General features: G+C 41.0%; 1 protein-coding gene across 3 annotated transcripts in view; it reads right to left on the bottom strand.

Annotated features, from left to right (window-relative positions):
* VCL (vinculin) overlaps window positions 1–19,938 on the bottom strand; it is a 120,471-nt gene that overhangs the window by 13,805 nt on the left and 86,728 nt on the right. For all 3 annotated transcript variants that reach the window (XM_064269744.1, XM_064269742.1, XM_064269743.1), the window contains 9 exons: window positions 19,520–19,673; window positions 18,596–18,771; window positions 12,799–12,989; window positions 10,139–10,338; window positions 8,895–9,023; window positions 4,538–4,687; window positions 2,782–2,890; window positions 1,369–1,671; window positions 19–143 (listed from right to left, as the gene is read on the bottom strand). In XM_064269744.1, the coding sequence (XP_064125814.1) occupies window positions 19–143; window positions 1,369–1,671; window positions 2,782–2,890; window positions 4,538–4,687; window positions 8,895–9,023; window positions 10,139–10,338; window positions 12,799–12,989; window positions 18,596–18,771; window positions 19,520–19,673 (1,537 nt within the window). The remainder of the gene's footprint in view (window positions 1–18; window positions 144–1,368; window positions 1,672–2,781; window positions 2,891–4,537; window positions 4,688–8,894; window positions 9,024–10,138; window positions 10,339–12,798; window positions 12,990–18,595; window positions 18,772–19,519; window positions 19,674–19,938) is intronic.

The following is a 19,938-nucleotide window of genomic DNA, read 5'->3' as shown; positions in this document are numbered from 1 at the left end:
CTCTCTGAATTTACTTACGCGGAGCTGTTCAAGGTCTGGGGGAGGAGGCGGGAAGTCAGGCTCCTGAGGTTGGAAGGCTTCTCTAACCTTGGCCACAGCACCCAGGATCCGATATCCCGAGTCCAGGAAGCTCTTTTGCAGGCCTAAACACAAGACACCCACTTTCAGCTGGGCAGGTCAATGCCCTGAGCACTGCCTGTGCAGCAGAAGAACTGGTTCCAGGAACAAAAGCTGGATGTGAAGCTGCCAGTGAGCATCTCAGGCAGTGATTGAAGGAGAAGGGAGGTCAGGGCAAGACAAACATCCTGAGGTCTGTGAAGAGTTGGAAGCATCACTAAACAGCTGTTCCCTGCAGGGCTCAGGGTGCCTTCTTGCCGGTACAACTAACAAATACTCGGGCAATCCCTGAAAGTGAGCGCTGATCTCTGAAAGTGAGCTCAGGTTGTACCCATCACCTCTTATGATGAGGTAGTCAGAAGATAAGGCTGCCCAGCTCAGAACATTGGAGATGTCAGTTTCAGGTTGGGCATACATTCCCTGGAGTGCCTCTCACCTTTCTCCTGCTCCTTTGCTCTACTTGGCTTTTAGCATGTTAACCCCTATATTGAACAGCTGCTCCTGTGTCCTGTCACCTAGAATTCGGGAATCCACTCAAACTATCAGAAACTCCAGTTGGGAAACTGAGCATGTCCTTAGTGATGGTGGGTTAAGAGTATTAGAAAGAACCTACCTGGGCCAGGGATGAATAGGGCAGCCCCTCTTTCTACTCTCTCACAGTGACTGGATTTTACTTACAGAGGAGTCTAGAAACATTGGGGGCTCCGAATAGGAAAGAATTCAGATATTTCTAACAAGACAAATGTGTGGTTCCAGTTATGATCTGCTTTAGTAGTACTAAAAACATGTTCAAAATCCATCTAAAGAAAACCCAGATCCTTTGGTGTGGTGGGACCAGTACATGCTCTAGGAGATCCACAGGTCAAGATTAAACTCTCCACATTTGACAGAAATACAGTCTTACAAAAACCAAAAAGCTTCTTAAGAAAAGCATAAGAGGAGTTATGCCAGTTACATAAGCTAAACAGTTGGTCAATTGGTTATGCATCTTTTGAGAAATTTCCAAAAGAATGACTGAATAGGACCAGAAGCTATTTAGCCAAACAACATTAAGAAGCTAACTTACAACAAGCCTGCCAATATTGCAGAAATTTAGAGAGAAAAAGGTTAATCTAGCATTCTCAAACTAAGCCTGTAGTTTCTGCTCCCAGACTTTGTGTGTGGTGATTGTCGGGTGCATATTCTCTCACCACCCTGTCAGCTTCCTGAGTCAGCCTCTCAGCTGAGGTGAACGTATCATGCATAGCTTACCAGGGTCAGAAATGTTTCCGGCCACAGCCTTTGCATCCATCACCATTGGAGAGATGGTTTTGCTCAATTCATCAGAGGCAGCTTTCACAGCCTCACGGAACTTGGGATCCTCAGAGTTCTCCACTTCCCTCTTGGCCACCAGCAGGATCCGGTTGGCCCGACGAGCAATGCTGGTTGCCCCAGCGACCAGCATCTGAGGCTGAATGTTGGCCATGGCCACTTTACACTTGTCCAGGTCTTTTTTAATTGCTTCTTCAGAAGCATCCAACAGAGATTTGGTGTCGATGGCTTCATCCACCAGCCCTGACAGAAGAACAGAAATGGAATTTAGTTTCTATGTTAGAAGAAGAGAGCTTCCAAAACCCTGCTGTCCACTCCAGTTTCTCATGTGAAGGTACAACACCCAGAATTCCCTCCTTCAGCTCTGCATACATAATCAAAAGTTTCCAGGTGAATACCACCCTTAAAAAAACAAGTGAGGCTGTAGCTCAGAAGGCCATATGGACTATTAGCATTATGCCAACTGTGGTCACTGGCCTTCTTGTATCCACGACGAACAACCAGAAACGCAATGACATCAGGAAGAAACAAGGATTGTATCTGAAACTTTCACCACGTTATCTGTTAATAACATTTTCTCCCTTCCCATCTCATTCTCAGCCATCTGTTGCTTGTTGGCAGCTCACAGTGTCCAAGATGAGCCACGCGGAGAATTCCAATAACCCTAACAGCCTGTTTCTTGTTTGTTACCTCTCTTCGGACACCTCAGGAGCTCCACTTTCATCTCCGGCTGCTGGGGACCCTGTCACAGCAGGTTTTGCTGGGAAGCCGAAGCACCTACATTCCTCATTTCTTCCCTTCTCTCCTACCCCTCCCTCCACAGAGAATGAAGACAGTTTAGAGGTGCCACTCCAACTGCACAGACACGGGTTTGTGGGTGGTTGGTTTCCTCTTTTTTTTTTTAAACTACGTAGTTGATAAGTTGGAGGAAACTCTGAGACGAGTTGTATTAAATGGTAGCTATTGTGGTTCTTTGAAATGTGAACCCACTGAAAATGACAGGGACACTTACTGTGTCCACAAACACCGCCTCCCAGCCTCTGAAACCAAACTCTGGCTCAGACTGGGCAAAGACTCTATTCAAAGAGAAGATAGGAGCTTTAACAATAAACATCACACTAGGAGGGCAGCATGAAAATAAAAGAGACTGTAAGAATCTCTCTTGGACAAAGCTGCAAGGCTTGAATGAGAAGCCGCCACTGCTCAACAGCCTTACTCAGGGCCAAGTACACCGTCAAGCACATGACCATCACTTTATCCAACTACAGCTGAGGAACATAACCAGTTCTGCTCAAGTTTCTCAGAGCTCATTCCTTGCAGATTAGACCATGAGAACTTTGCATAAAACTCTACCTGTCATTTTTTCAACATTATCGATCCACTGGTTCTTCATAGTCTCAAAATGTTCATAAGCAGCTTGATTCCCAGGATTCCTAAGTAAGATGCGAGCAGCCGAGACAACCTGGCAATGACAAAACAATCTTTAAACACCAGAGCACCCACACTCAAATGCAAACTTCTGGAGAGCCTTCTCCTTCTTACCTACAGATGGCACTAGAGAGCCAAAATTCAGTCTGCACAGGCAAGCCTCTGTTCTGGCTGAACTCACAACAGCCTTGACATACACCTTAGGTCTGGGCTTATAAATAGCTCCCCAGAATGGCTTTACAGCCACAGCCTGATTTTAAGAAGGTAATAAAGTGAGAAAGTAAAGGGATATTCACTTGTAACTTCAGAAAAGAATATACAAAACTGACTTATTTAAACTCTTGGTGTCAACTCTTCAACCATTCAGAAGGATACAAAAATTACTTAAACTGATTTGTGAATAGTATTAATAAAAACACCTGTCTGGAGTTAACAAAGTGCTTTCACACCCATTATCTTACTGGATTCTCCCAAAAACCTCATGAGAGAGAGAGGACAGGTAATAGCTCCATTTTACAGATGTAAAAACTGAGACTCAGAAAATGTAAGTGACTTGCTGCAAAGCTCCCAGCTAGTCAATGCAACACTTGGGGGAAGGGAATAACATTTACTGAGTATCTGGTAAGCTGCAGGAACAGTGTGCTCTACACACATCTTCTCAATCCTCACATTAGGGAAGAATTATTTCCATTTTACAGACGAGGAAACTAAGCCTCAAGGTCACACCGGATTCACATTCAGATCTCTCCCCAAAGTCCATGCACTTCCATAGTTGGTCTCTTTTCCCTAGTTTTCTGTTTCTCTTTTTCATGGTATTTTATACCGAAATCCCATCTGAGAGAGGAATCATTGTTCATATTCTATAGAAATTTTTAAAGAAAGTTGGACATGTGGAACTTTTCAAGGATATCTAATTTGTTAACATGCCACACTGGCAAAAAGTTGAAAGGTTAAGAGATATGCTTATTTCTCCTTAATCTCCCCCAGTTCCCACCTAAACCAGTACTACAGATTTGTAAAGCCTAGCAGTTTGTAATGTATTATAGGTGTTCAATAAATATCTGCTGAATAAATGAACAGAAAATCAAACAAAGGATTTTCTATACTTCGCATAGAAGAAAACACCACACTAAATGATGTTGAGCTGATATTTTTAAGAACACCTACCACCTATCAGAACTTTAATTCCTGTCTAACACATGTTCTTTTGTTCTCAGTCTTCCAGTATATTTTTCATAGCATACTACCTATATCTTAGTAATAAAATTAAGTAGAAAAAAGAAAATAGGTTTTAGACAGCTGAATTAAAAAAAGAAAAAAAAAATCAGATCCGGGGAAAGACATAAACTCTAAAAACAAACTATCCTTTCAAGATTATCCAAATATTTTCTGAATTATGTATATATGTATACAGGTGGGTGTTTTACTACTTTTTTTGTATTTTCAAAACTAATATATGGTCATTGTAAAAATTTTCAACAATACAAAAATACATAAAGTACAAAGTCCCCCGTAATCCTAACCTTCAAGATGACTGAGTTTAACATTAAGGATATGTGTCAGGCCACACATAATGGCATTTTACAGTAAGTGTTCAAAATGTATATAAACTGTCCTGTGATTAGCTTTTCTTTTACTGAACAATACATGGTATTTAAGTGAAGAGTGAGCAAAACCAAACCTGGGGTGTGAGTTCTCGCGCCGTCTTCACTGATGCCTGAATGCCTTCCACTGTGGATTTATTAGCAGTTCCAACAGCAGCCGCCTTCTCTGCAGTGGCACCAAGCCTTCCTGAATGGTTTTCAAAGTTAGCTGCCCTCTCATCAAACACCTTGAGGGAAAAAACACAGACATCAAGAAAATTTATCTCAATAAAATGTCCAGGCAGCCTAAGAAAAGGTCTCGTTATTAAGCAGAGGCAGCAACTGCTCAAGGAAATGATACCAAATCTTAGTTAATAAGACAACAGGCAAATGCCAAGTCTTGGCCTTGATGGACCTCCTCAGAGGTTTGGCCATAGACATCCTGTGTGCACACACGCATACACACCCTTGAATTTCAGTTCAACAAGTGCTTACCTACCAGTGTTCGCAGAACACACAATGCTGTGTACTCTGCAACAAGGAGTTCACAGAATGGAAAGACTATACAATCCCCATTCCCAAAAAAGCTTATCATCTAGTTTAACAAAGACAGACAAACCCAGTCCAAGCTCTATTGGAAGGGGCTAAGGACATTAAAAGCCAAGAATATCCAGCAAGAATCCTAAATTGAGCTCTACCTTCCCTAGGGCAGCATCCCTACTAGATACCATTGGCACTAATGGTGTAAAAGCTCTGCCCCTGACCTCTGTGGGGAAAACCATAGCTGGTGTTCACACTCAGGCCTGACACAAAACCAAGGATGGCTGAATTTTATTAACCCCAAATGCAAAACCATCTACTGAATTGTTCATTCAGCTCTCAAATATCCTTCGACGTGGATATTATGCAAGGCTGCATACCATGAAGGAACAGTTAAAATGACAAAGGCTCTTCTGTCATTTGTTTGGTTAACATTATTAGAAATGATGCTTGAAAAGGAAAGCTACATCAAACACTTCCAGGTCAGGATTACACTACACAGAGCGTGTTGAGAACTGCCTGAGAGAATCCATCCTTTTCTTTGCCTCCTCCTGAGAGTCTACCTGCCCCTACTTAGAGGCCAGTTCTGACTTTTGCAGTCTTTAAAGATCACCTGCTTTGGAAGGGCGCTTGGTTCATAAGCAGGCTCCATTCTCCTTGACAGTTCTTAGTCTACCCACTCAAGTCTCCTCCTCATCCTGACCTCTTGTTTGGGTTCAGTTACCTGGGTTCTTGCTACCCAATGCCTGGAATCTCTTCCTACATCCTTCATCTCCTAGTTCCCTTCTCCTGGCCTCAGTCCTTGTTTCTTACCTTAGGTGGTTTCCCACATTCTGAATCTACAGGGCTTTTGCCTATTGTGGCTGACCATCTAGATTCCCAGACCATGTCTGCTGTTGCCTCTGATTTAACTGACTGCTTAGCTTGCTTTTCTTGTCACTCAACCAAAATTTATTGAGCACTACTATGTGCCAAACCCTGGGGTAGCTGCTAAGGATATAAATATGAATAAGGCATAATCTCTGTATCTCAAGAGCTCATAGCCCAGTGGGGTAGGGGGAAACACTTCTAAACAGGTATTCATAATACAGTGTGCTGAGTGAAATGTTAGAGCTAAGCACTGATATTATGGCAGAAAAGGAAAGTCACTTAATGTATCCAGAGCAAAGGATAATAGGATAAATAAGAATCAGTCAATAAAGAAGGAGGGAAAGAGAATTAGGCAGAGAGACAGAAAGAACAAAGACATGGAAGAGAAAAAGGACAGAATATGCGGAAAACCATAGACAATTAAAAAAAAAAATTAGGTATTACTGATTACTTAATACCACTAAAGGGTTTAAGCAGAATAGCAGAGTCGTATTTGTATTTTTTATTTTATTGGTGGCCTAGCAACAGATTTAAAGAAGACTAGACAGGCATCAGTGGACAATGACCTGAACTAGAGTTGTGGTAGCAGGGATGGAAAATGGAAATGATTCGAGAAATATTCGGGAGGTCAAATTAGCAGGGCCTAGGTTGAAACCCTGGTGGCGTAGTGGTTAAGTGCTACGGCTGCTAACCAAGAGGTCGGCGGTTCGAATCCACCAGGCACTCCTTGGAAACTCTCCGGGGCAGTTCTACTCCGTCCTATAGGGTCGCTATGAGTCAGAATCGACTCTACAGCAGTGGTTGGTTTTTGGTTGTTGGTAGGTTACTTACTGGTATGGGAAGGAGAGGGTAAGGGAAAAATCAGTGGTGACTCCCAAATTTCCAAGAGAGAACAGAAGGACAACACATGCTAAAGTACCTCTGAAGCGTTTGGGTGGAGATGACCAGCAGACCTGGATTTACTAGTCTGAAACTTTGGTCTACTAGTCTGAAAAAACAACAAATCATTCCAGCTTGAGGGGCCCATGAGCTGAACTGCCCAGTAAATCTGGCTAGAGAAAGAAAACGAAGGTCTTTAGCAAGTAACACCCACCAGCTCTGCATTGTCTTTTGCACCTGACTCAGCAAGTATTCCCAAACCTCTTCTCCTTTGCTGCCAGTGCTATAAAGGCTGGAAAACCAAACGGAAGCTTTCCTAAATTCCTTTGTAGCTAAGGATGGCCATGTGACAGACTTCCAGAATACGAGACATAAGCAGAGGTCCCAGACGATGAGCCATAAGGAGAGGACTTCTGCGAGAGCCTTCACTTTCATTCGTTCACTCAGCACATATTTACTGTGCACCAACTGTGTACCAGGCTTTGTTCTAGAAACTGTAATAAAGCGGTGACAAAACAAAGTCCCTGCCTGCGTGGGGCTTTCACGCTAAGAAGAGGGAGACAGACAACGATGACAAAAACCAGGTAAATATATTTTATGTCAAATGCTGATAATGGATAAGGGGAAAAGTAGGGAGTGCCTGGGGCTGAGTTAGGGTTTTATATAAAGTGGCCACTGAAAACATGACATTTGAGCAGACAGCAGAAGAAAGTGGGACAACCACAGAGAACAGCAAGTACAATGGCTGTTAGACCTTTGTACTTACTAACAAGTACAGTTATAACATACTTAACATAAGAAGGATCACTAGGAATACAACATGAGGAGCCCAATGGAGACACAGGAGCATGAGGGAGATGAGCGGTACCACATGAGGTAGAAGAAGTAGATGGGGGACCAGATTTTTTAGGGCCTTGTTCAGTTGGGGGCTGAAGCCAGCTTGTACCAAATCACGACAGTTTATAAGAGCCAAATGGGCCCATCTTTTCCCAACTCTGCTTTTAGCGACTTCAGATTGAAATGGTCATGGTGGAAGTATTTACATCATGGAAATCAACAAGCACTACACATTCGGGCTTTTTTTTTTGTTTTCCTCAAGAACTAACAGCACATCACTGGCCTCGCTAGTCACTGTATGGACTCGGGCTTTACTCTGAAACAGGGAGTCAGTGGGAGGGTTTGAGTAGGGGAATGATATCAAATGACTAAAAAGGGTTACCCTGACTTCTATGTTGAGAATCAAGTGCCCTAGTAAAAGAGACGGTTGTCACTGGAGCACCTCATTCATGTATTCCTGCCTTGAATGTGATGCCTGGGGCTACAACAGCCCTCTCACACCCACAAAAAAAAAAAAAAAAAAAAGACCAAGAAAATCAGAGATGCCAGCCCTAATGGTGTTATATTGCTGAACCAATGCCAAGACTACATACTTCCAGGTTTCTTGTTATGTGATGAAAATAAACCCCTATTTGTTTATTTTGATCTGCTGATCAGATCTTCTACTGCTTGTACTTAAAGACATCCCTCAACTGATATCCTTGGTGACTAAAAGAAGAGATGGCAGGGCCTTCCTCCTATCACCCTTCATCGGAAATCTCCTAACTACTGCCCCGATGTATGCCATAATCACATTTTACCTTTATATACACATTGATATGGCTGAAGTGTTGCATTGGGAAACTCTGCTGTAAAAGATCTCTTTAAAGTGTTAAAAAAACAAAGATGTCACTTTGATGACTAAGGTATGCCTGACCCAAGCCGTGGTATTTTCAATCATCTCTTATGCATGTGAAAGCTAGACAATGAAAAATGAAGACCAAATTGACATGTACAAACTTTCAGATTGTAGTGTTGGTGAAGAATATTGAATGTATCATGGACTGCCAGAAGAATGAACAAATCTGTCTTGGAGGAAGCAGCCAGAATGCTACTTACAAGCAAGGATGGTAAGACTTTGGCTCCCTTACACTGGACATGTCATCAGGAAGGACCAATCACTGGAGAAAGACATCATGCTTGGTAAAGTAGAGGTCAGCGAAAAAAAAGGGAGACCCTAAATGTTCTGTTGTACATAGGTTCACTATAAGTTGGAGCCAACTCAATGGTACCTAACAACAACAATATAAGGCCGCCCAGTGGAAGAAACGGAAAACCTTAGATACCCACCTCTTCCCTATTAGGTGCGTCAGGAGGGGCAGTGGCTGCCACTGCCAACAGCTTGATGGGAGTTGTGGTATCGCTGAAAACATCTGACACCTCCTGAGTCATGGCCTCCTGCATCTGGGCTTTCAGATCCTTAAAAACATTGTTTACAAATGAAAATTTCCAGAAATATCCAACAACACATCTGCTGATGTCCTCACTTCACTAACACATTCCTTCATTCATTCAGTCTTTCTTTCAGCAAACATGCATGAGTGCCAAATGTGTACAGAGCACTGACCTAGCATAGAACAAGTATAAGATATGATCCTGCCCACTTAGAAATTTGTGTCTCCCGGGAGGGGTCAGACATGACCCACATTTTCCTAGAGACTGTTCTACCCAATCAAGGAATCTTACTTTATTTCTTAGAGGCCTCTAAGCCCAAAGTAGGCCCTGAGACTAGAGTTTCTCATCATTCCCAGTGCTGGAAGGGCTTGATAAAGACCACTATACCTGTTTGGTGGATACAGTACCAAATTTCTAAGCATTTTATTATCTTAAGAGAGAAGAAATCAAAAATAGAAAAAAAAAAATTTTTTTTTGATCCAAGTTTTCTTAATTAAGCTTCCAGAAAAACTTGATAAACAACATATGTATCCACTTCTTAACATGGGTCTAAATGAGAGGATTCTTAGACGTCACTAAAAAGTTCTTTCTTACAGTCAGTCTAATTTAAGTTCTCTGGATTCATACAATGGAGTCTCCGTCACCCCTAGTGTTTCTCAAGGTAGTGGCATGTGCTGGCTGGTGATATCTGGGGTGACTTTAGGTGTTACACGGGCAAAATGTTTTTATCCTAATAATTATGTGCTTCTTTTAATGAATATTAGAAAAAATATAACTAGTTCATCAAGCCCATGATTTCAAAATTATTTCAAAATTTTCTTTCAAATACATTATTTAAGTTTAAAAAAAAAGGAGTATACTTTAAGAAAAACATTGACTAAATAAAAGTACAAGCAATATGTGAATACAGCAACACTCATGAAAGAGGTCTTGAGTGAAATTTGAGAAACACAGCTTTAATTGCTACCAACACCCTAGGGAGGTTTTTCCTGATAAACCTGGATTTCCTTATATCCTTGGACATACTCTGCACTTGCCCTAGACTCAAGAAAATTCTACATTTTTAAAAACTCCCTCTCCCTCCCAAGTTTTTCAATCACAATAACATAAACTTAGTAACATTTGCTTCTGAGTTCTACCTTTAAGGAGTCTTGGAGCTGAGATGCAAGTGTTCTTGCCTGAGGACTCTCCCCTTCCCCTCTGGCAGCCAGGTCAGCCAGCTGGGCCGTCAGCTGGTCCACTCGGTCACACTTTGCAAGAAGATCTTGGCGATAAGGCCCCATCATGACATTAGCCAGACGATGCCCTTCAGCCACAAGCCCCCGGATGGCAGCCTGACCTGGACCAAGGAAAATGTTAAAACTCACATAGACTCAGAGAAGGCAACTGCAGTGCCATTCTGGTATCTTTAAAAAGAATAGCAGTTAGTAATATTTTTCCCCTAATGCATGGAAAAAAAGCATGCATGGTTTAAAATCAGGAAAGGTGTGCATCAGGGTTGTAGCATTTCACCATACTTATTCAACATATATGCTGAGCAAATAATCCAAGAAGCTGGACTATATGAAGAAGGAGGCAGCATCAGGATCGGAGGAAGACTCATTAACAACCTACAATATGCAGATGGCACAATCTTGGGTGCTGAAAGTGAAGAGGACTTGAAGCACTTGCTGATGAAGATCAAAGGCTAGAGACTTCAGTATGGATTACACCTCAACATAAAGAAAACAAGAATCCCCACAGCTGGACCAATAAGCAACATCATGATAAATGGAGAAAGGGTTGAAGTTGTTAAGGATTTCATTTTACTTGGATCCACAATCAAAGCCCATGGAAGCAGCAGTCAAGAAATCAAACACATATTGCATTGAGCTGCTGAAAAAGACCTCTTTAAAGTGTTAAAAAGCAAAGATGGTCAACTTGAGAACTAAGGTGTGCCTGACCCAAGCCATGGCATTTTCAATCACCTCATATGCATGTGAAACCTGGACAATGAATAAAGATGACCAAAGAAGAATTGATGCATTTGAATTATGGTATTGGTGAAGAATACTGAATACACCACGGACTGCCAGAAGAACAAACAAATCTGTCTTAAAAGAAGTACAGCCAGAAGGCTTCTTAGAAGCAAGAATGGCGAGACTTTGTCTCTCGTACTTTGGGTATGTTATCAGGAGGGACTAGTCCCTGGAGAAGGACATCATGCTTGGTAAAGTAGAGGATCAGTGAAAAAGAGGAAGACCCTCAACAAGATGGACTGACACAGTGGCTGAAACAATGGGTTCAAACATAGCAACAATTGTGAGGACTAGCACAGGACCGGGCTGTGTTTCATTCTGTTGTAGACAGAGTCACTAGGAGTCAGAACCAACTCAACAGCACCTAACAACAATAACAATGACAGAAAAAATGGGGGGAATACAGAAAAATATACATAAGAATAAACTGCCTATAATCCTATCCCTTCGGAATCAATATATTAGAACATTTCCTTCTAGTCTTTTTTTTATGCATTGCATGCATCTGTCCACCACCACCACCAGTCGTTGTCAGATCAATTCCAACTCATGGAGACCCCATGTGTTGCAGAGTAGAACTGTGCTCCCTAGGGTTTTGATGACTGTGACCCTTCAGAAACAGATCACCAGGGCTTTCTTTCAAGCGCCTCAGGGTGGGTTCAAACTGCCAACCTTTCAGCAGTTAGTACCAACTGCTTCATCATTTGCACCACCCAGGAACTGCAATGCATCTATACACATACACATTTATTTTTTACAAAACTGGAATCACACTGTATGTTAACTTTTTTCCTTGCTTCTTTTTATTTAAAATAAGTATTTTTTAAATATTAAATGTTCTTCAAAAATCATGACCTAAAATCTATGTAATATTTATCATATTAACCGTAATTATTTGGCCATTTACCTTATTATTAAACATTCACCCTGTTTACATACACTAGTATATCTAAGTCTCTAGAAACACCTTTAATTGTTCCTTAGAATAAATTCCTAGAAGTCAAATTGTTGAATCAATGAGTATGAACTTTTTTTAAAGTTCTTGAAATATACCAAATTGCCATTCAGAAACTGTGTACCAATGTATTCTGCCACCAATAAATTATACATCTCCCCAGTTCTCTTACCAACACTGGGTGTCACCATTTAAAATTTTTATCTTTTTATCCAAACGATACAACGAATGGAGTAAATAAGTCTTTCGATTTCAGCAGACTGGCTATCACAATATGACATAAATTCTTGCAGGTCCATTCCTAAAGTCTTCTCCAAATCAAAGTTTCAGGATAGCAAGTCTACAATTCCATAGGTGACTTTGTGATACAGAAGTCCTCAAAGCTGAGAATAACCTTGGAAATTAGGTACCTTTTACTCAATTTCAAAAATTATATTTCATTGAGCACTTTACAAGGACTGTATTAACTGAAATATATAATAGGGTTGCTGAAGTCGGAACTGACTCAAGCACAACTGGTTTTTTAGTTACAGGAGAACAGAAGCATGTATAGGACTAGAAAATAGCTCAAAGTTTTCAGTTTCAACATGAGGACTTTTCTATTTGTTCATAGCAAAGTCATTTATTCTCTAATATGTCTTGATTAAATCACAGGAATCTTATTGGTTACATCTATGAATGCCATTACAATGGAAAGGGACTTACTCGCCAGAGGCTGAGGAACCCCTTCAGCATCTAATTATAGATGCCACAGGACCCCTATGAATAACTTGCTTATTTTCACTGAAACCAGTTTAATGAAGGCTAAGTGTACTGATGACCTTACCCACTCCCCGGTCATCCACTGTGGGATTATCAATCCACCGCTGGGCTTGCTCAATCTTGCCCTCAAGATGGACAGCTGCTTTGGTGGGTCTGCTGTTGGCCACAGCCCTATTGGTCTTGGTCTGCAGGTTCTGCAGGGCCGTGGCCACCTGTTTGGCCAGCGCCCGGGCCTCTGGAGAATCTCCCTTCCCCCTGAAGAGGAAAACAAAACGGCCATCTTGTCACACAGAGACAGTAATTACAGTGAGATGACTTAATTGCTTATGACAAACAATCATTATTACTAACTTGGTTTGAAAGGTTTATATACCTGGACCTTGAACAAGAAATTATTTAAATTCAGATTGTTTTGTCCTAGTTAAAACATTGAGTACGAGTTTGGGGCAGTCAAGGGCATCAGGTTGGTTGACTCCCTTAGTCTGCTGTCTCTGAAAAACACTAGTCCCACAGCACCTACTATAGGTGGGCCCAAGCAGCCATGTTTGTTGCTGAAGTAGTAGTTTGAGCAGTTACAGTAGAACAGTAGCAGTACTATCTTTTGATCCTAACTTGGCCAAGTACTGTTGCTAACACTCTCTTGTATTAGCTCATTTAATACTCAAAACCTCTTCTTGTATGAATTCATTTAATCCTGACAACAATCTTGTGAGGTAAAAAAAAAAACAATATTAGCCCCATCATGAAAAAACCAAAACTGAGGCACAAAAAGGTTGGCTAATTTACTCAAGGTCCCATCACTTACTGTGGTGGAGCCAGGACTCACACCCAGGCACTCAGACTTCAGAGCCCTCACTTTAGCTACCATATGTACTGTCTTATGTTGGTATCATATAATCTCCAATCCTTGCCACAGCTGACTGGACTGGGTGCTTACCTATCTTAAAGACAACAAAACCACATTCAGGCAAGGCACCCAATTAGATTCTGGTGGTTCCCAAAGTTCAACGTGGATAAAAATCGCCTGGGATCTTCTTACTTTTAAATGCAGATTTAAAAAAGAGATTCTGATTCAGTATGTCTGGGGTGGGGTCCAGGAGTTTGCATTTTTAACAACCTTCCTAGGTGATTCTGAGGTAGATGGTCCTTGGTCCATACTTCAAACACTGCATAGCCAACCAGTGGTGGAATAGAGCTGGCAAGTCATATTAAGCCTAGGCCCTGCTAGGTCAAAGCCAGATGAAGAAGCCCCAAATAAATAAGGTCAACACAGAGAGAAAAACAAAGACACCACACAACTGCTAAGAGATAGATGAAAGGGCTTCTAGTTGCCATAAGGCCTGGTCACACTTCAAGCTGTTGGGTTCCTTCAGATACCTATATCCACAACACATCCTGTGAAATAGGAGGTTAAATGATTTGGGTGTTGTGCGAACATCATATTATATACAGGCAGTCCCCACATTACGAACAAGTTCCCTTCCTAAGTCTGTCTATAAGTCGAATTTGTACGTAATTTGGAATAGTTAGGTACAATTCATATAGAACGTCAGTTGGTCAAATGTTTGTCTTGGTATATAGTATATAGTGCACCTTTCTTTGCATAAAAAAAATTAAAGAAACACTTCCAGATACACTAAAACATCTTTAACATAATAATACAGTAATAATCATAATGTTTTGATGCACACTGCAAGGTAATGCTCACTTGTTACTACAAACCATTGTATATACCTCATATTTTTAATATAATAGGACTTACAGGGGTTGGGACCACGGATGTATACGTGGTCGGACTTTGCTCAAATGGTCGTTACATGGCACATGACTGTATATCTTTCAACAAACCCCCACTTTTTGCTTAAGCTAGTTCCTTACAACCGAAAAGCCTCAAGAACACCAGCACAGAAATAAAAAGCAACCACAATTATGTCATAAAGGGGAGATAACCCACCACTGCCGTCGAGTCGATTCCAACTAACAGCAACCCTACAGGACAGAGTTTCCAAGGAGCACCTGGTAGAGTCCAACTGCTGACCTTTTGGTTAGCAGCCGTAGCTCTTAACCACTACACCACCAGGGTTGCCCCCAAAACCTTATTCCAAAGACTTCTGATTCTAACCATCATGAGCATACAGTCTGACTCATTTTATAGCTCAAGTCCATCAGTCACAGAAAAGCAAACTTCACACTAATCTCATCTGTCTCAGTGTAAAGATGAAATTATTAGCCTGTCTTCCAAAAATGACTAATTTAGGTACTCCCTTAAGAGCACCTTTATAATTCTAAATCTATAATGTTCTTCATTATAAAGCTGGATAAAGAGGGTTTTCATACAGATCACGGCTTGCTGCCAGGATGTTACATATATGTACGCATATGTATGTATGTGTGTGTGTATATGTATGTTATAGTAATAACCAATGACAGTATGATAATAGTAGTAAAAGCATGTCTTCATATTATCATTAATTATCTTTTTATCATTAAGAAACATTTCATGAGGTTTACTATGTATATGGACTTGAGTTAAGTCCTGAGAATATATTCTCTGCCTTTGAGTATTTTAAAATCTAAAAAGAACGTAAACTGAGAGTAGTAAGGGTTAACATTAATGAAAACAGACAACTGTGTAGACAATTATATTTTAAAATTCTTAAATTACACATGTTCTCCACTTAAATAATTCAAGATTTTAGGCATAGAGTAGTAATCTCCAAATGACTGAGCTTGGCATATAACCAAATTTGAGTTGTTACTGAAGTTGAGCTCCATCACCACAATCTCCTCCCTAAAACACATCTACTCTGCTCCCACCACATCGCAACCCTAGGTGGGAGTCTGTTTTCTCAGCCAACATTGCCCTCTGAGTCAATGTAAGACTTGAAAGAACTGTCAAGTACCTCTCACTGGAAAATAGCTAGCCATTCCCTATGGAAGAACATGAAATCAAACATGTAAGTTAAATGAAAAGGAGTGTTTCACAAGACGCTTGACTATAATTATCCCTGGAGAATGGGATTGGAGGACTGAAGTAGGAAAGAGACCAACTTTTACTTTTTGTCTTGTACCCCTCCTTAGTGTTTTTTTTTTTTCTTCCATTAGCATTATTGCAGTTTTTCTCAGAGAAAAAAAGTATCTATCAAAAGAAGAAAACAACACTTTTTTTCCCAAATGACCTAAGTAGGTACCATGAAAGTCTTTAGAAGAGGAAGCTGTGGTGAGGAGGTTGTTACAGGAATAATCACCCAAGAAATATAATTTAGGGACATCTTATAATTGCAACTTAAGAAATGACATTGCTGGGAAGGAACAAAGTACCTTCTTATGTCTACCTCTCTCTCTCGTGCATGCGTGCACACACACACGCACACACACACTCCTGCTTTTCATAGCTAGCCACAAAAGTTATTTTCCTCATCTGTCTAGGGAACAGATAAGACACAAACATGATGGTGCAGGAAAAGTCCCAGCTTAGAATTTTTTTTCCTAAAAATAAAAAAATGAGCTTTAGCATCCTTTTCCTATTAATTTAAAACTATGTGATCACAAATAAATCATGAAATCTCACTTATGTCGTTTATAAAAGATTTAAAATCTAATGCAGCCATGTCACACAGAATCAGTGAGAATATAGGGGAGGAGTATCATTCATGCATTTGGCCTATGGGAGTTTAAGTAGGTACGTACGTGCTTAGGTTAAAAAGAAATTGATTACTTAAGGGTAATTTAAAGGGTCCTTTTAACAAACCGTGCTGGCAAAACCGGATGGCCATCTGCAAAAAAAAAAAAAAACAACAGAACCATACCTCACACCATAAACAAAAACTAATTCAAAATGGATCAAAGACCTAAATATAAAACCAAAAACTATCAATGCTAGAAGCCCTAATATACAGCATTACCAAAAAACCAAAACCAAACCCATTGCCATCGGGTCAATGCCAACTCATAGCGGCCCTATAGGACAGGGTAGAACTGCCTCATAGAGTTTCCAAGGAGCACCTGGTAGATTCGAACTGCCAACTTCTCGGTTAGCAGCCACAGCACTTAACCACTACGCCACCAGGGTTTCCAATATACGGCATTAACAGGATACAAACCATAACTAGCAACACACAAAATCCAGAAGATAAGCTAGATAACTGGGATCTTCTAAAAATTAAACACCTATGCTCATCAAAAGACGACACCAAAAGAGTTAAAAGAGAACCTACAAATTGGGAAAACTTTTTGGCTATTACAAATCCGACAAAGGTCTACCCTCTAAATTCTACAGGGAAATCCAACACCTCTACAACAAAAAGACAATCCGATTTAAAAATGGGCAAAGGAAATGAACAGACACTTCACCAAAGAAGACATTCAAGCAGCTAAGAGACACTTCAGGAAATGCTTGAGATCACTAGCCATTACAGAAATGCAAATCAAAACCACAATAAGATACCATCTCACCCCAGCCTTACTGGCACAAACCAAATAAACAGAAAATAACAAACGTTGGAGAAGCTGCAGGGAGACTGGAACTCTTATGCACTATTGGTGGGAATGCAAAATGATACAATCATTTTGAAAAATGATATGGCACTTCCTTAGAAAGCTAGAAATAGAAATACCATATGATCCAGCAACTCCACTCTTAGGAATATATCCTAGAGAAATAAGAGTTGTCACATGAATAGACATATGCACACCCATGTTCACTGCAGCACTGTTCACAATAGCAAAATGATGGAAACAACCTAGATGCCCATCAACAGATGAATGGATAAACAAACTACGGTACATACACACAATGGAGTTCTACGCAATGATAAAGAACAACAATGAATCTGCAAAGCACCTCACAACATGGATGAATCTGGAGGGCATCAGGCTGAGTGAAATAAGTCAGTCACAAAAGGACAAATATTGTATGAGATTACTACTGTAAAAACTCATGAAAGGGTTTGCACACAAAAAGAAACAATCTTTGATGGTTATGAGGGAGGCGAGGGGTGGGGGCGGAAAAACACTAAATAGACAATAGATAAGTGGTAACTTTGGTAATGGGTAAGAGAGTACACAATACTGGAGAAGCCAGCACGACTTGTCCAAGGCAAGGTCATGGAAGCTCCATAGATACATCCAAACTCCCTGAGGGACCAAATTGCTGGCCTAAGGGCTGTGGGACCATGTAGCTCAATTGACATAACATAGTTTATAAAGAAAATGTTCTCTACTATACTTTGGTGAGGAGTTTCTGGGGTCTTAAAAGCCTGTGAGCAGCCATCTAAGATACTCCACTGGCCTCACCCCTTCCAGAGCAAGAGAGAATGAAGAAAACTAAAGACACAAGGGAAAGATTAGTCCAAAGGACTAATGGACCACAACTACCACAGCCTCCACCGGACTGAGTCCAGCACATCCATACGGTGCCCAGCTACCACCACTGACTGCTCTGACAGGGATCATAATAGAGGGTCCCAGACAGAAGTAGAGAAAAATGTAGAACAAAATTCTAACTCACAAAAAAAGACCAGAGACTGGAGAAACCCCGAGAGTCTGGGCCCCGGATACCGTTTCAGCTCAGTAATGAAGTTACTCCGGATGTCCACCCTTCAGCCAAAGATTAGACAGGCCCATAAAACAAAACGAGACTACAGGGGCACATCAGCCCAGGGGCAAGGACAAGAAGGCAGGAAGGGACAGGAAAGCTGGTAATAGAGAACCCAGGGTTGAGAAGGGAAAGTGCTGACAAGTCGTGGGGTTGTTAACCAATGTCATAAAACAATACGTATAATAACGGTTTAATAAGAAGCTAGCTTGTTCTGTAAAACTTCATCTAAAGTACAATACAAAAAAATAATAATAATACATACTGTCTTCGTAGATCTGCTAATTTAGAAGTCAGAGCAGATATTTCTCCAAGGGAACGTAGAATGTCATCTCTTTCTTTAGGATCATCACATAATTCTGCTATTTTCCGAGCTTCAGCCAAAGCCCCTCGAATTTGTTCTTCTCCTTCTGGTCCACCATTTGGATCTGCCAGCCAATTCTACACAGATAGAAAAGGGGAAGAAAGAAACGGTGATCCACTCATGAACCACATTTTATTAAACTTAACAAGGCCACCAGAAATATTTCTAAAGCAATCACTGGGCACACCAGTAATCATTTTTATAATGCTGATCCTTACTGTTTCACATGGGTTCTTAGCTCAGGTAAGATCCACTCAATTCCTTCATTTTAATAACTATCTGTTTTCATCCTCAAAAATACCTTCACAAGATTCATCTCACCTCTGAATTAATCACACCTTATGAACTTCAAAGTTTCTTAAACATTTGTGTTTCTTTGTGAAATGCCGAAAATCACTTTACAGTAAGCTAGCATCGGAAAACTTTCACCCTTTAACATTGCTTTGACCAAACGTTGAGAGTTCTGAGAGAAGGAACAGTTTTCATATACTGTAATCTGTATCAGAAATGAAGATTCTCTTGGTACTCAGTGTGCTTACTTTTTACCAAAGTATTCAAGATTAAAATCTTTATTTCAAAACATGAAAAGCATTAGTCTAAACCTGTGGTTGTAGGGGAGGTGTTAACACGGGCAAAGGCTAAGATTCAGTCATCACCAGAAACGCCCACTATCCCCGCCCCTGGGCTGGATTGACCAGCAAATAAATTACCCTTTCTTCCCTAGGTAGGACGGCTGTAGAGAGAGGGAGGGAGGAAAGAGGCTATTTATGGGGCAGTTCTCTTTAGCTTTGCTTTCCCCACCCCTCCTGAAGATCACATCACTACCTGAGCAGCATCGATCTTCTTTGCAATGCTCTGCTTTGAGTTTGTCATGGCTTCCAGCTTACGGGCTGCATTCTCCACTTTGGCCGTGAGCACATCCAGACCCTGAGACACCTGCTGGGCTTTCTGCATGGCCACTGGTGAGGTTCCTTGTCCTCTGCTCAAAATACAGATGTGGACCGCTGTTGTACTCTGCAAATACTTACCAGCAAAGGATTCCTAACAGCACAGTACCTGTTGTTTTCCTTAACACGCTTGTCTTCCCCGCCCCCTGCCGCCTTTCCCAGTAAATATGGGATAGCACAAGAAAACACAGAAATAAACAAAGCAAGACACCCAAACCATCTATCTTCTCCTTTGCTTTTAAAAACACACATTACCTCCAGAGAATTGTACAACCACCACGAAGCCCAGGTCTGCAC

The sequence above is a fragment of the Loxodonta africana genome, chromosome 16, assembly GCF_030014295.1.
Source record: "Loxodonta africana isolate mLoxAfr1 chromosome 16, mLoxAfr1.hap2, whole genome shotgun sequence".
Taxonomy (NCBI): Eukaryota; Metazoa; Chordata; class Mammalia; order Proboscidea; family Elephantidae; genus Loxodonta; species Loxodonta africana.
This window is presented reverse-complemented; position numbering and strand designations above follow the sequence as displayed.